General features: G+C 41.1%; 1 protein-coding gene across 1 annotated transcript; it reads right to left on the reverse strand.

Moving 5' to 3' along the window:
• Positions 1-4842: 4842 nt before the first annotated feature.
• LOC121439010 (melanoma-associated antigen B2-like) lies at positions 4843-5965 on the reverse strand. Its single transcript, XM_041639503.1, has one exon. The coding sequence runs from the start codon at positions 5923-5925 to the stop codon at positions 4843-4845; it is 1083 nt and encodes a 360-aa protein (XP_041495437.1). The 5' UTR covers positions 5926-5965.
• Between the last annotated feature and the right edge of the window lie 11481 nt (positions 5966-17446).

Raw genomic sequence — 17446 nt, forward strand, 5'->3', positions numbered from 1 at the left:
TTAATTGTCCTCATCTCCTGCCAAAGTCTTTATATTACTGTAAACTTTCTTTCATAAGCCATTCTGGTAGTCTTGCCCAGTTTGTTCTAGTGCACATGGAAAAGTCAGGTTCTGTACCACCTTAGTTCTCCGGTATTGCTGACCCTCCGTGTATCACTCATCATGCTGCATTTGTTCCTGGAAAGACAGTGTGAACTTCTTCCCAATGTCTTGTCTCAAAGACTCAGGCCAGTTTTGTTCTTCCATTAAACTCCAGAGAGAGAAGGTAATCACTGACAAATGGCCTAAACCTGTCTGTAGCTTGCCAGGGGTGACATCAAGTTTCAGGTTCCCAGTCTTCTCTCCAGGCCCTAATGTTAAATGTTTGGAATTTCAGTTTTTCATCCTTATAGCCATTTAACTAAAAATTGTACATATTAAGTTGATACTGTAGGATATTTAACTATTTGTATACATTCTATATTCAGATTATGCATATATACACTATACATACACAGTATACATGAAGTTTGATTAAATAATTTCTTCGTAGTGAACATATTAATCTTTTTGCATTTTGAAGTTAAAGAAAATTATTGCTATCAGTAGTTGCAAAATTGTAAGTATAGTAGGATGAGGTTTCTGATTTCCAACTGTAGCTTACTACCCAGAGACCAACTTTTCTCAAACTATTCCCTTAACCTACCCTTCTGATCCACTAAGTCTCACCATTCTACTCTTAGTTTGCTGGATTCCAAGTATTTCACGTTAGATATTTAAGATCACATAGTTCCTAACAGAACTATGCCCTATATGAGAGTCTCTTATTTTTAGGTCACCTTGCAGAAAAAAGCTCTCATGTACCTGGGAACACTGGGCATCGAGTCATGAGGTTTCAGTCTCATAAACCCACCTCAGCCTTCTAGATCTGAAAGCAGACCCCCGGCTGGGATCTTAGCAATTCCTTTTCTTGAGCAGCATTTATCTCTTGGAAGACTTCTAGGAAATAGAACAGTCCTCCAAACCCTAGGTTATTTCCCCTCTGCAGGGGACAGACATACTCCAAAAATGATAGTCAGGACCAAGCTGAAATCCCAGGACAGGGGTTGTGTGCTGTTACACATAAAAAAATAGTGATTTATACCTACTACAGCCATACAGGCATGGTCTCTTAGGTAATTTCTGTGTAAGGATAGTTACTTTATATAGGACAGCTTAAAGTTATGATTTATGAACCTCTAGTCTTTTGAGGTTTTTTTTTAAGCTTTAGGCAATTACACCGTCAAATAATCTTTGTGATAGGTCTTGCTATGCATCCTAGGAGGTTCTGTAGGTTGGCCTCCAATTCCCAATCCTCTTGCATCAGTCTCTCACTTTAATCGTACTTTACATTTATGTTTGGTATTTTCATTGCTAATCTTTTGTTCACTATATTGTAAAACAGTATTTTACATTGGGAATCAGATGTTTATCATCAGAAATAATTTTTGAAGTAATGGGTAGAAAATGAATCACAGATACAAGGCCTGCTTCTTTCTTGGAATGATACCATGCTATTTACTTCTGAGTAATTCAGCTTAGATAATTAGTATAGCTGTGCAGTGTACTATTCTTGATAACTCAAGAAACTGCAAGTTCTTTGACTGCATTTTGAATCTGATAAAGGTCAAATGTCACAGTGTAAGGCCGAGACTGTGTCTTTAAACACTTAGTTTTTATCTGTATGAATGTTTTGCCTGTATGTATATCTGTGCATCATGTGCCCATGAAAGCCAGAAGGAATTGGATCCTTTAGAATTGGAATTACAGATGGTTTAGCCACCTTGTGGGTACTGGGAATCCAACCTGGGTCCTCTGAAACAGCAGCCAGTGTTCTTAGCCACTGAGCCATCTCTTCAGCCCTGCTGAGATTATTTAGACTGAAGATGATAATTTGATATGGGATTCCCCTCTGTATGCTGTGAATACCATTGGTTAATAAAGAAACTGCTTTGAGCCTAAAGCAGAGCAGGGCAGAACAGAGCTAGGTGGGGAAAACTAAACTGAATCCTGGGGAAAAGAAGGCAGAGTCAGGGAGATACCATGTAGCTCCACTAGGGACAGATGCCAGGTGGAACTTTACCCAGTAAGCCACGGCTATGTGGCAATACAGATGAATCGATATGGGTTAAATTAATAGAAGAGTTAGCCAATAAGAAGCTAGATCTAATCAACCAAGCAGTGATTTAATTAATAGTTTCTTTGTCGTTATTTTAGGGCTGAGCAGCCAGGAACAAAGAAGTGGCCTCCTAAAACAGTAATTTATTAAAGTTCCCTACTAATGGAACAGAATCTGACTTTATCTGTGTATACTGAGTGTGCATTCAGTGACTTCTTATTACCTCTTCACAAGTATCACTTTGATTTTTTTATAAAATTCTCTAAATATTGTTATATACAATTTGTGTACTCCGTTTACCTGCACTGGGGCAATGAGCTGATGGTCCATTCTTGCCCCAAGTGGAGATTTGTGGCACTGTCAAATTCCAAAAGAATTTTCTTTGGGCTGACAAGGGAGGGGGACTTGATTGGGGGAGGGGGAGGGAAATGGGAGGCGGTGGCGGGGAAGAGACAGAAATCTTTAATAAATAAATAAACGGGGAAAAATATTTGTTTCCTTATTCAGACCTAGTCTGTCTGCTCTCAGAAATGTCATATGAATCTGGTCCTTACCACTCCTCCAAATTATTCAGGATGTTGGGAATCTCCAGCTCAGGTCCCATTCCAAATGTAGCCCAGATACTTGCCTGGTATACCAGCCCCACCTCTCTCTAACCAGACCCCAGTCTCAGAAAGCCTGCCATTGGCATTTCCTCCCCTGGAGCTGCTCAGAGACTGCACCTACAGGGTATTTAAGGCCCCCTTCTTGGGTGCAACAGTGTGATTTCTCTCCTGCTTTCTTCCCTCCACCAGAGCAACCTGGAAGTTGCTTTGCTCCGATTAACCCTGGTCTTATTAATTTGGCTTGATTTGGTATATTGCATGGTAGAAGAAACCCACTACTGTGGATTTCAAAATACTTACCACAGGCTATTACACAGCCACACTTAAATTACTTGCCATTGATGAAACTCAGTCACCAAATGTTTTGTATTATAGTTTGTGAAATTCTAAAGGAGGGTTCAATATTTCGGTGGTAAAAATATTTAAAAGCATAATTTGGATAATCACCTAGTGAGTCTGGTAGCCCTTGACTGAAAACACAAACTTTAATTTGTCTAACAGAGAACAACCCCATAGGCAAATTAAATATTCCTCAATTATTAAATCCTAGCAATAGTCATTGAGCTACATTTTCATCCATTTATACCCTTTGAATTGCCTATTCTATTACAATCCATAGTGATCTCCAGTTAGCTCTCAAGAAAATGTCATGTTCCTATCATATTTCTATTTGTGTTTTATATCTTACCTAATATATTATCTATCCACTTTCTTAAATATAGCTGCTCCTAGACTCTGATAACCTCATTGTCAGTGACTACACCATGTTTTCCTTACTAGATTCAGTTATTGAAGGGAAGAGGGGAAATTACAGAGAATCAATGCTTAATTAAAAATTGAAGGAAATAAGCCGGGCAGTGATGATAAATGCTGTAAAGATTATTCTGTCTCTTTAAGGTACAAGCCACGCCCACTCCCTCCCCCAGCTGCTGAGGCAGGCTGATCATCAGCTTCCAGCCTGAGCTCTCTCTTTTCCATCTCCCTCTCAGAGAGGCAGCTTCTGCCTCTCTCCCCACTTCGCCCCTTCCCCTGCTTCTGTGTCTGTCTTCTCTTTTTCTTCTTCCTCTCAGAAAGGCAGCTCCAGTCTCTCTCCTTTCTCTCTTTCCTCTCTGCTCTCTCTCTCTCCCACGTTCTGCCCTTCTCCCTTCCATAACATCTAAATAAATGTCCAACTCCACTTGGTATGGCGTGCTATCCATCTTTCTCTTGCCTGGCCCCTACCACCACATGGAGATCTGGAGACCTGCTGCGTGGTCTTGTGTGCCATCCCTGCCTAAGACTGCCCACTGCTGGGGACTTGCAGCATCCTGGGACCCACTGTCTGTCGCCGGGGACCAGCCAACAGCCCACAAAGCTTGCTGGGCACCAGCCACCATCCTGCCACGTGGTCTCCTGCACAGTCCCTGCCTGGGACTGGCTGCTTTCTGCAGCAAGCTGCTGGGAGCCTGCAGCAAACCCATTACACATGCCTTTAATCCTAGCACTTGGGAAACAAAGTCAGGTGGATGTCTAAGTTTGAAGCTAGCCTCGTCTACAGAGTGAGTACTATGACAGCCAGAGCTATAGAAAATTAAAAAATTCAAAAAATATATTCTTGAATATATTAAGAGAGGTTTACAATTTACTTTCTAATGAATCCAAGTAAAGCCATCAAATACAACTTTATTTCACTTAGCATTAACAAGAAAGGAAAAAAGTATATGGCTAACAAATTGCAGTGGAATATGAAATTTTCAAAAATAACAGTAAGATACTTGCCACTTTACTTTCATCATCATATGACATCACATTTCCATGCAAATCCTCTTTCCAATGCAATGTTACATAACATTTTAATAAGGTAAGGTTTTCCAATTTCTTGAAAGTAACAAATCTCTTGAGTCCTAAATTCACATGTGACTAACCATTTTATGCAGTTAACATAAGCATTACGCAAATCGCTGATTAAAGAGACATTTACAAAGTAACAAAAATATATTGTACTAATGTATAGAAGGTCAAGAATGCATACATTTTGGTTCTGGTATTCTATGAACTCTCCACTCATTAGGAGGCAGACTGTTCTTCAAATATAATACGGAAACCATAGAACAGACTCAACTACAGAGTCTTGGATTGTATCCTGGCTTTGACAACGGTGCCAGCCCTACCTTGACCTCTCCTTCTTATTCCCCCTGCCTGATCTCTAAGAGCCAACTGGTAGAGATTAGGGAAGGCACTAGGGACAGTGCCACTGACCTTAGCTAAAACTTCCAGAACTTTCATCTTGGTGGTTTCAGCATGGGCTCTGGGTCCCCACAGGAACTCATAGCATGGTGGATCACTGCCAGGAATTTGGCGGTACTCCAGGTACTTTTCCTGCACTAGATCTTTGTTTATGAACTCTTGGGGCTCCCCAATGATTAAGTGCTTCTTCCCAGCATATACCCCTACTCCATTCAGAAACTGCCAGACCTCTTGTTCAGTGGCACGATTGCCCTTCATGAAGATCACACCCAAAACAGACATCAGGAGACCGGTCCTGGGCAAGCCCCAGTTGCTACTCAGACTTCCCTCAGTGGAGAGACCCAGTTTACCCACCAGCATATAGGACTGAGTGCTGGGATCTATTTCCTTCAACTCAAGACCAAAGACTAGCTCTAGGCGTGCAGAGGTTCTACGGAGGATCTCAGAGAACTGTTCCTTATACTTCTTGTTCACTATGGCCAGCATTTCACTCCGTGTAACTGCCTCTTTCATCTTGAACTTATCCAGCAGAAATTCTATTAGCACACTAGCCTTCCGCATGATCGGATCCTTAAGTGTGTGCTGAATAGAGGTCACTGTCTGAATAGCACCTGAAGTTTGCTTATCAGCAAGAGCAACAGCATTCCTAACACCTACACCAGAGCCTGTGCAGGACACATCTGCCCTGTGAGATCCAGGGGCTTTTAGCCCCTGTAGAGCAGAAACATCAGGGAACCTGGAGCCATCACTCTGGTCAACAGGAGGACATGCAGCTTCTTTTCCAGTGTGAACTTCTGGGAGACCCTGGAGCTCACTGCGTGCCTGTTGTCGTTTTGCACGGGAGCGGCTCTTACTCTTTTGACCCCTAGGCATGATGACTGGGCTCAGGAATGAAGCAGGAGAACTGACAAGGCAGGAATCTGAAAGGGTGACAATGAAAATCTGTAAGCAGCACATTGTAACCAGATAAAGAATACCTGGGATTTAACAAAGACCTGCTTTTGCAGCTTTCCAGAAGGACATCTTTCTTGGAACATACCAGGGCTCCTGTACTCGTGGATCAGTCTCTATTCTGCAAACCCTGTGGAGGAAATTAAAACTTGTTAGACCACTGCATGAAAATCTAGTCTCAGGCTTCCAAGAGTAGGTCAGGCCTTTCACTGGGGTCCCTTGGGATCAAGATTCAAGTGTTCCCTTACTTTACATTCATAACCAATCATATCTATTATTAGTAAAGTCCTTTATACCCACTTCCTTTTGTTCTTCCCAAACTGACACTACAAACTCCCTCAGTATCACTCAGGTAGAAATTTAATCTGCCTTTCTTCCCACTTCATCTTTCAGGTGTCTGATGTGGGAGTAGCATATATCAATCTGTTGATTTCATTGGTTAAGTAATAAACAAACTGTTTGGGCTCATAGATTAGAACATAGGTGGGTGGCGTAAACAGAACAGAATGCTGGGAGGACGAGGAAGTGAGCTCAGAGATGCCGTCCTCTCCTCTCCTGGGCAGACACACGCGATGAAGCTCCAACCCAGTGTGGACATAGGCTAGAATCTTCCCAGTAAGTCCGGTGCTCACAGATTATTAGAGATGGGTTGATCTTTATATCAGTATTAGCCTGTAAGGGCTAGAGCTAAAGGGCCAAGGAGTGTTTAAATGAATACAGTTTGTGTGTTGTTATTTCAGAGCATAAGCTAGCCATGTGGGCAGCCGGGGCGCTGGGGACGCAGCCCCGCCGCTCCTATTACTACAGGTGTCAATCGGGACTCAGTACTAGCAAAAATTGAAATACTGGAGGGATTTTCCTCTTAAAAGTAGTGTTGTTTCCATGGTGATTAAAGTCTTCATCCTGACATTATCTGACTGGGGTAGAATTTCTAGGTTATTTTAGTGATAAGGAAACATTGCCTTACTGTCTTTTCTTTTTTTTAAATATTTATTTATTTATTATGGATACAATATTCTGTTTGCATATATGCCTGCTAGAAGAGGACACCAGACCTCACTACAGATGGTTGTGAGCCGCAATGTGATTGCTGGGAATCGATCTCCGGTCCTTTGGAAGAGCACACAATGCTCTTAACCACTGAGACATCTCTCCAGCCCCGTCTTACTTTCTTAAGGTAAAGTAAAGGAGAACTTCAGTCTTTGGTCCTTATTAGTCCCACTTAGGCCACTATACAGGGATGAAGTCCTATGGTTATGCAAACCCTCTTAGGCCACCATCCAAGAAAAGACCTATGGGCATATGTATTACCCACATAGATCCCCATACAGTGGCAGAGATCTGTGCAAATGGACCCTCTTAGGCCACCATAAAGGGACAGAGCCTGTCACAACAGTCCCATTACAGCCACCATGTATGGGAAGAAGCACGTAACTGTGCAAAACCATTTTTCCATAACACAGCACCACCTGTCTGTGTATATCGACCACACCAACAGACACAGAGCATGGAATTTTGAAGACAGGTTTCTCTCTAGCCCCTTAGAGCCCAGTAATTTTGTTTTGGTGAAGTTTAGTGCCCTGTGCCAGGGCATTCATCCAATGAGACCTGCAGAAAAACAAAACAAACAAACAAACAAACAAAAACCCAAAATACAGGCTGTTGGTAAAACTGCTGCATCTACCCAAAAACTCGAAAGATGCACACAGGCACCTAACCAAAAGCAGCTTTTCAAATAAAAGGGCTAAAAGGGACAAGGAGGGGTGGAAGAGATAAATTCTGACAATTTTAAAACAGATTACCCAACCCAAACCCCGAATTACCTAGAATAGATCACTAAGATGACTGGACAATTCAACTTTCCTCAGCTGAGTCCACGGAAAAAGAGTAATCCTCAACTTCTGGCCATGTCTCTGCTGTTCCTATAGACTCCTGAACTGAGAAAGGAAGTGAGGTCATGCTCACCTAAGATTCCCTGGACTTCTAATCAGAGCCCATAACTGATATTATGATCAACTTCTGGCCCCTTCCCTTCTGTTCCCTTAAACTTCTGAACCAAGCCTGGAACTGATATTATCTTCACCTTCTGGCCCCTACCCATCTGTTTCCTTAGACTTCTGATTAGAGCCTGGAAGTGAGTTCATCCTCACTTTCTGGTCCCTCCCCTTATGTTCCCCTAGACTTCTGAACAGAGCCTGGAACAGATATAATCCTCATCTTCCGGCCCCTCCCTGGCTGTTTCCTAAGACTTCTTTTTAGAGGCCAGAGGTGAGGTCATCCTCATCTTCCGGCCCCTCCCCTTATGTTCCCTTAGACTTCTGAACAAAATCCATAACTGATATAATCCTCTGATCAGAGCCGGGATCTGATATTATCCCCACCTTCCGGCCCCTCCCTGTCTGTTTCCTTAGACTTCTGATTAGAGCCTGGAAGTGAGGTCATCCTCACCTTCTGGTCCCTTCCCTTATGTTCCCATAGACTTCTGAACAGAGCCAGAATGGATATAAGCCTCTGATCAGAGCCGGGAACTGATATTATCCTCACCTTCCGGCCCCTCCCCTTATGTTCTCATACACTTCTGATTAGAGCCCAGAAGTGAGGTCATCCTAACCTTCCGGCCCCTCCCCTTATATTCGCCAAGATTTCTGAACAGAGCCGGAAAGGATATAATCCTCTGATCAGAGCCGGGAAAAACTGATATTATCCTCACCTCACAGCCCCTTCCCATATGTTCCCCTGGTCTGCTAATCAGGCCCAGAAGTGATACTATCCTAACCTTCTGGCCTATCCCTCCTGTTCCAGTACACTTTTGTTCAGATCCTGGAACTGATATAATCCGCTGTACAGATCCTGGAACTAATATTATCCTCACCTTCTGGCCCCTCCCCTTCTGTTCCCTCAGACTTCTGATCAGAGCCAACTAGTGATATTATCCTCACCTTCTGGCCCTTCTCCTTCTGTTCCCATAGACTGCTGATCAGAGCCAGGAAGTGATATTATCTGCAACTTCTGGCCCCTCCCATTTTATTTTTATGTACCTCTAAATATAAGTTGGAAGTGATTTAATAGGCAACTCTCTTCCTTCCCATTTTGTTCCTCCCATTCTATTTTTCTTGATGTGTGAATAGAACTCAGCAATGAAGTAATCTGCAACTGTGTTCCTGCTTATTTTGTTCCTGCAGACCCCTGATTAGGGACTCATGCAATCTTCAACTTCACATTTCCCCTCTTCTGTTCCTGTATACCTCTGAACACAAAATGGATGTGAAGTAATCTTCACCTTAACATCTTTCCCATTCTTTTCCTGTGTTTCTGTAAATAAAGCTCCATGGGTGTTGATCTGCTTTCTTTTGTTCTATAGGAGGGAGTTTTCTGATGCTTGTCTTTTCTAGCTAGTTATTATTCATTCTTATTTAGCCCTTTCCCATCGCCTCTATTTGTCTTGCTTCTCTTCAATACTGTTAGTTTTCCTTTGTTTTTTTTTCCCATCTCATCTCTGCCCCTTCTCTCCATTCACCTATGGCTGTTTCTATTTCAGGGTTCTCATTTCCCCTTTCTACCACTCCCTTCCACTCCCTTCCCTTTTCTCTTGTTTCCTACTCCCTACCTACCTCTCACCTCTTTTAGCCTAGTGACTCTTCCCCTTGCCACTTTTCCCAGCCTTTTTCTTTCCCTACCACTCCTTAACTTCTCTCCTCCTCTCCTCTAAAATCCCTGCCTCCCCTACATACTTCCTTCACTTGCTTTAACCTAATCTTTCCTCCTCTCCTCCACTCTCCCCTCTCTACTCTTCTCCCTACTTATTTTGCCTTCCCTTTCCTCCCCTCCCCATCTCATTTTCCTAATATTCCTTTACTCTTCCCTCCTCCTCTCCTTCGTTTCCATTCTCCTCCCTTATCTACATGTAATTACCTACATGTCTCCTTATGTGGGCTCCCTTCTCCTTTACCCACCTTGCCCTACTTCTCTCATTTCTTCCTATCTTTTCCCCACTCCACCTACTTCACCTTTACTTTTTACTTCCATCCCCACTCTTCTTCACCTCTGTCCCCTTTGTATCCTTTACCCTCCCCACCTACAACTCCGCCCCTTTTTCCTCTCCTTTATCCTCTCCTTTCTTGTTCTACCCTAACTCCTTTCTCACTCTCCACTAACTACCATTCCACTGCCTCATATTGCTATGTGCTCAGACTACCCTGGGTTTTTCTAATTTTATACAGTTGGCCTTGAACTCTCAATACTCTAGATTTCTGGTATAGCTCATGTGCAACCAATCTTGTTTGTTCACATATAGTAAAAAAAAAAATAAGCTTTGTCAAGGAGTTTTATAATGAGGAAATTCTTTCCTCATATTGTAGCATATGGTAGACTTAAACTGACAGTCTACCTCTGCTTCATGAGTTCCAGAATTACAGGTGTGTAACATCATACTTAAATCTCATTAACTTTTTAACCTTCATTGTAGGTGCTCAGGTACTTCCCTTTGTTATGATTTTTGGCACTGAGACCGCTGATGTGAAACCATGGTATGATTCATCCATCTATGCCTATCTGGCCTGGATAATAAAGGTAGTGCAGGGTAGAGACAGGACAGGAGAATGAGTGTTATATATTTTGAAATATGGTTCTTTTCTATCCTCATTTTTTTCTATTTTCATCTTTTCTATCCCCATTTCCTTTCCTTATACTAGGCATGGAAATTAAACGTTTTCTCAGATGAAATCTTCCATTTCCTCCAGCCATGTCCCCACAGACTCTCTAAGGGATAAAAGAGGGAGATCCTTAGCCTGACAAGTATGTCTAGGTCCTCTGATCGCTGACATAATGGAATTTCTGAAATAACCACTCAGAAACTGTATTAATTAAATCACTGTTTGGTCTATTTGTTATAGCTTCTTATTGGCTATGAAACTAGCCCATCTCCATTAATCTGTGCACTGCCATAACGCTGTGGCTCACCGGGTAATGTTCTGGTGCATCTGTTCCCAGCAGATGGCGTATCCTGACTCTGGATTATTTCTCCCGGCATTCAGTTTATTTTCCACCACCTACCTCTATTCTGCTCCCCACAGGCCCAAGACAGTCTCTTTATTAACCAACGGTATTCACAGCATACAGAGGGGAATCCCCCTTCAGGTCCATATTGTAGGTTAAAGAATTTGGTGACTGGGTGATATTGGTGATTGCTGTTCTTCTCAGTGTGCAGAGTACCTTCTAGAATCATGGATTCTAGTCAGTAGCAGTGACTGTATGCTGTGAATTCCACTATTTAATAAAGAAGCTCTTTGTGCCTATTCAATACAGAATAGGACAAGGTGAAAATTCCAAGCAGATAGAGGAAGAGAGAGTAGGCAGAGTCAAAGGGAGATGCCCAGTAGACGCTGGAGAAGAAAGACATGAGCCATCAGCCAGAACCTAGCTTCCTGGTAAAGTATAAAATAATAGAAATGGGTCAATTTAAGATATAAGAGCTAGCTAAGAATATGTGAGAGACATTGGCCAAGCAGTGTCACAATTAATATAGTTTCAGTGTAATTATTTTGGGTCTGGGTGGTTGGGAATAGACAAACAACCTCCACTAACAGGTGGAGTTTCTATTTGGGGACCATCTTGACTTCTCCATGCTCAATGTAATAAGTAAGTGGAATCTTCAGCAATGGGGCCTTACTACCAGGTTTTAAAGAGTAACAGGTACCTTTGGCAATAGCCTATGATGTTTGAGAGAACCTGTGGGACTCTTCTTGTGAATAGTTCAACAAGGTGTATTCCATTTCTGGCACTGGATGTTTTACATGATAGCATAAAATGTCTAGTTGGGATATTGTCTCCCTTATAATATGAAAACTCCATTTACATTCTTTTCACATATGTATATATTTTAGGACACTTCTATAGTAGTAGGTTTCCACATGGTTTTTAAAAAGGCCTTTGTGTTAAATGAACTGCCCATTGTCCCTCCTTTACCCTATTTTCTGACCCCCTTCACTATTTACCCTTCCTATTCTAGTTTCCTATTTAAATCTTTATAATACTATATTTTATTTTCTCTATCTTGGAAAATTCCCTCCTGCCCCTGGTCATTTACTGTATACCTAACCTTTGTAGTTATTTGAATTGAAGCACATATATTGAAAGCTTAAAAGCAAACATCCACATATAAGAGAAAACATGCTATATTTGTCTTTTGCTATCAGGGTTACCATACTCAGGATGATTGATTCTAGTTCCATTCAGTTCCCCGAAAATCCATAATTTCATTTTTCCATTGTGTAACTGTGTGTATGTGTATAATTTCAGTTTGGTGGATTTCTACACTGTTTCTAATTTGTTGCTTTTATGAATAGATTAGCAGTGCATGTGGATGAGCAGTGTCTCTGTAGTAAAATAGAGTCCTTTGTGTATATGAACAAGAGTGGTATAGCTGTATCTTGAGGTAGACCAATTTTCAGTTTTTTCAGGAACCTCCACACTGGCTTCCATAGCAGCCACTAAACATGTTGCTTTTTTATGTGTATGTTTGAATGGCTACATGTATATATGCAAACCATGTACATACATGGTAACCTCAAAGGCTAGAAGAGGGTGCCAGATGACCTGGAACTGGAGTTAATTGTTGTTGTTATCCACCCAATGTAGAAGTCGGGAACCAAACCTGGATGATCTGTAAGAGCAGCAAGTGCTCTAAATAACTGAACTATCTCTCTAGCCCCTCATTTTTGTATTTTTCACACTGTCATTTACAATGTGGAATCATTTCTTTACTGTGAGGTTACATTAGCTTTCCATTCAATCCAATGCTAAGTCATAAAAAAAAAGGTTTTTGAACTTTTTAATACTAAAACTGCATAGTATTTTATGTGGAAAAGTTAATTGGTAAGATTATATGAAGCATAGTAACTCTTTACATAAAAGTACACGTGGTATGGGAGAATTGTCTATATTCTGTCCACCATTTTATAAATAAACACTGATTGGCCAGGCAGGAAATATGGGCAGGAAAACCAGACAGGAAGTAGAAATGATGTAATGAGAACAGGAGAGTTCTGGGAAGGAGGAAGCTGATTCCTCCCACACCTGCCCAGACCACCTAAGCAGCAGGATGTGATCTGCCCCACTGAAAAAAGGTGCTGAGCCACATGGCTAACATAGATCCGAAAATTGGGTTAATCAAGATGTGAGAGTTAGCCAGTGAGAGGTTAGAGCTAATGGGCGAATCAGCTTTATGACTTATAGAGATCTATGTATGATTTTTCTCTGGGAATAAACAGCCTGGGAACAACAACAAACCCACAACAACAAACAAGCAGGCCTGGCACCTCCATGTTACAGATTGACACTCACGTGGATAACTGCATCCACAGTAAGCATGAGAAAGCTTAGGATCGACTAGAGTAAAACATTTCAGTTATCAGCCGGAGCAGGAAAAAAAACTGCTGTTTTAAAATACCGGCTTTCTGGGCCTTCCTGCCAGGGAAAACTCTGACTCTTTCAAGCAGGCTGTCTGGACTATGGAGCTATGGATACATTGTTACAACTTGCTTCCTGGCAAGAAAACAGCCATAGGAGCTTTTGACTGTTGTTTATGGACAAAGCATTGCAGCTTGCTTGCTAGCAAAGACCTTAAAACTCCATAGAGTTGTGGCCAAAAACTTGTCTACATTCCTAACAAATTAAAGGACCATATGGTCAGAAAAAGAGAGATATACAGTAAAGAAAAATTTTTAAAAAAAACCTCTAAATGGTTTACAATGTGCTAAAAATATATACAGGCTAAAGGTTAAAGTTCACAGAGATAGAAAGAAAGAAAGAAAGAAAGAAAGAGAGAGAGAGAGAGAGAGAGTAGCCTGGGAGGCAGAGACAGATGGATCTCTATGAGTTCAAAGATAACCTGGTTTACAGAGGGAATTCCAGGACAAAGATATACAGAGAACCTGTCTCAAAAAGCCAAAAGTTGAAAGTAAAAATAAAAGAAATAGAGATTAAAATAAAGCCACATAAAGATGGAAAATTCACAGAGAATCTTGATACTGTATATTATTATGCTCTCTTTAAATTGTTTGAATGCTGAGGAAGGAGCAACAGCGGCTAAAATATATTTGCTTATAAATGCGGCTGAATTAATCCAAGATAGGTATTTTGAAAATTTCTTGGCTTCAAAATTGAAGTCAAAAGTATGTTACTTTGGAGAAGAGATTTTACTTTTGCTTCCACAGAAAATGAGAGGCTGTGGATTTATTCAGAGTTAAGAAAAATCCAGTTTGATCAAGGAAGACCACCTGAGAAGTCTCCAGTAGGAACAGATGGCCCAGATGTCTGAGTTCTTCATCCAGAACAGGTTCAAGACTGCTGCCTGAGATGATCAAGACTCACAGGATACTTCAGTTAAGACTTGATCATAATTCTAAATTTTCTTTAGGTCCCCATAAGATTAACAGCACCCCCAACCAGCTGGAAGAAGCCTGGAATACTATGCCCACATTCCCAAAAAGTGGACTATGGGTATTTTCCTTTGTTTTTTTGTTTTTTTTTTTAAGAGGGGAAGTGGTTTGGGAGAATTGTCTGTATTCTGTCAACCATTTTATAAATAAACACTGATTGGCCAGGCAGGAAGTATAGGCAGGAAAACCAGACAGGAAGTAGAAATGATGTAATGAGAACAGGAGAATTCTGAGAAAGAGGAATTTGATTCCTCCCACTCCTGGCCAGACCACCAAAGCAGCAGGATGTGATCTGCCCCACTGAAAAAAGGTACTGAGCCCCACATGGCTAACATAGATCCAAAAAATGGGTTAATCAAGATGTGAGAGTTAGCCAGTGAGAGGCTAGAGCTAATGGGCCAATCAGCTTTATAACTTATGAAGACCTATGTGTGATTTTTCTCTGGGACTAAACAGCTGGGAAACTGGTCAGGACAAAAACCACAACAACAAACAAGCAGGCCTGGCCCCTCCATGTTAAAACACGCACTAAAAATTTTACTGATTTAAGCAGAAAAGGACACAGTTATTTTTGTCCTCCATCTAATTAATAAAGCCATTTTTCCTAAACAGGATGTGAAAACTGTGTCTCATGCTACCCCAACTAGATGAGGGATGAGCTGCTGAGCATGGCCTTGTCATGAAAGCTAGAATTGTTAAAAACACCCAGAAAATCTGTAGCTCTCTTTGCTATTCCTTCTGCCTGATTACTCAAATTTTCTCATAAGGTATTATAGAACACAAAAGGTATGATTTTATTAGTTTTAGGTGAAGCCATACTGGATACTAATCTTGGATGTTTCAGTTTAAGTTCTGGGACCTCAAACAGACTCATAGCCTAAAGGATCAGCACTGTATACTTGACAATCACCAGGTATATTTTGGCAGCAAATCTTTGCTAATTAGCTTTTGGATTCTCAAAGAAAGTGTTTCTTCCCACCAAAGAACATGTGATGCCAGCAATTGGTCATAGAAAGACAAGAATTTCTACTTCTAGGCAAACTTGAACTATTTGGTGAGACTATGGACAAAAAGGTGAAAGTTGTAGAAAAAAAATATTTTTCAAGGGTTAATATTGTAAAATAAGAGATAAATATTTCTGTTGTTTAAAATTCTAGTATTTGAAGAGTAATAGTTAAGAACATTTTCCTTAATAAAGCCAGCATTATTTGTGGTTTTTTTTAAGTGTATTTGGAATATGTGAAGTAAGATAAAACCAGTGAAACATGCCTCCCATTTTGGATTCAAAAAAAGTAAAAAAAAAATGAACCTTCCTAATTTAATTCACAAAGACAAAATATACTTTTAATTCTTAACACAAAATAGTAAGTGTATAAATCAAAGATTTAGAAACACACCCAGAAAGTATTTAAACTATCTAGTAAAAATGAAATATTTGAAAAATCATAGAGAGAAAAAATAAGATATAAGATGTAAGAGGGGGGAATGTCTAGTATGTCATATAAAAAAAATTTGGAGATAGACATTCATGACAAAGAAGATACTACCATGGAGTTAGAATGTTCACTCAGGATTTTGTGACAGAGGTTATCCACTCTAGTGAAAACAGAATGTAACTTTAAGAGAAAAAATGCAGTGAAGAGCTACCTAGCAGGTCAGGCTCCAGGAAGGGTTACATACTGGGAAGACCCTCGGGAAGGATGTTGTACTGTGCAAAGACTTAGAAGTGGGATGTACTCGCTCATAATTGGTTTCTAGCCATAAATTAGGGCCACGGAGTCTACAATAGGTGAACCTAAAGAAGCTAAGTAAGAAGGTGAACCCAAGGAAAAACATATAGTTATCCTCTTGGCTAAGGGAAGAAGACCAAATTGCCGGTGAGAAAATCAGGATCTTGGGGGTGGGGTGGGATGGGGGTAAGGGGAGATGGGGAGAGAAAAGGTAGAAGGGAAGGAGGGGGGACTTGGGGAATCAGGAGAATTGCGATAAAGGAAAGGTGGATAGGGGAGCACGGAACCACAATTCTTAGTTAAGGGAACCACTTTAGGGTGAGCAAGAGATTTGACCCTAGAGGGGCTCCCAAGTGCCCAACATGAGGTTCCCAGTTAGTTCCTTGGGCAGCTGAGGATCGGGAACCTGAAATGACCCTATCCTAGAGCAATACTGACGAATATCTTGCATATCATCATAGAACCTTCATCTGGTGATGGATGGAGACAGAGACAGAGACCCACACTGGAGCACTGGACTGAGCTCCCAAGGTCCCAATGAGGAGCAGAAGGAGGGAGAACATGAGCAAAGAAGTCGGGACCACGAGGCGTGCACCCACCCACTGAGACAGTGGAGCTGATCTACTGGGAGCTCACCAAGGCCAGCTGGACTGTGACCGAAAAAGCATGGGATAAAACCGGACTCTCTGAACATGGCGAACAATGAGGGCTGATGAGACGCCAAGGACAATGGCACGGGGTTATGATCCTACTTAATGTGCTGGCTTTGTGGAAGCCTATCCAGTTTGGAAGTTCACCTTCCTAGATATGGACGGAGGGGGGAGGACCTAGGACTTACCACAGGGCAGGGAACCCTGACTGCTCTGTGGACTGGAGAGGGAGGGGGAGAGGAGTGGGGGGAGGGGGAGAAGGGTGGGGAAAAAAAAAACAAAAAAAAAAACAACAAAAAAAAAAACTCTGAAATTAAGAGTCAAATAAATCCTTGCTTTCTGTAAAAAAAAAAAAAAAAAAAAAAAAAAAAAAAAAAGAAGTGGGCAGAAAACCAGCTCCTATGTCGTGTTAACGTTACAAATGCCATGGACCAAGAAAAGCAAAGCCTAGGGCCAGTATACAAAAATTTTATAAAATCTATTCACTTGTCTTTTATAGACTTTTTTTCACTACTTTGACTACTAGTAGCATTTTGTTGTTTGAGAACCATTTTAGAATAGGGAGAGAGAAACAAATGAACTACAGGCAGAGGGTCTCTTCAAGTACGAGAAGTGAAAGAGTGCACCAGACTATATATATATACATATATATATATATGTATGTATATTATGTGTATTTATATTTATATAGACTATATATATATTATAT

The sequence above is a fragment of the Microtus oregoni genome, unplaced genomic scaffold (assembly GCF_018167655.1).
Source record: "Microtus oregoni isolate MIOR12 unplaced genomic scaffold, Mior012 000059F_ref0000304, whole genome shotgun sequence".
NCBI classification, from domain to species: Eukaryota; Metazoa; Chordata; class Mammalia; order Rodentia; family Cricetidae; genus Microtus; species Microtus oregoni.

Coding starts and splice junctions, on each gene's coding strand:
- LOC121439010 (XM_041639503.1), bottom strand. CDS start 5,925: ATGTGCTGCTTACAGATTTTCATTGTCACCCTTTCAGATTCCTGCCTT.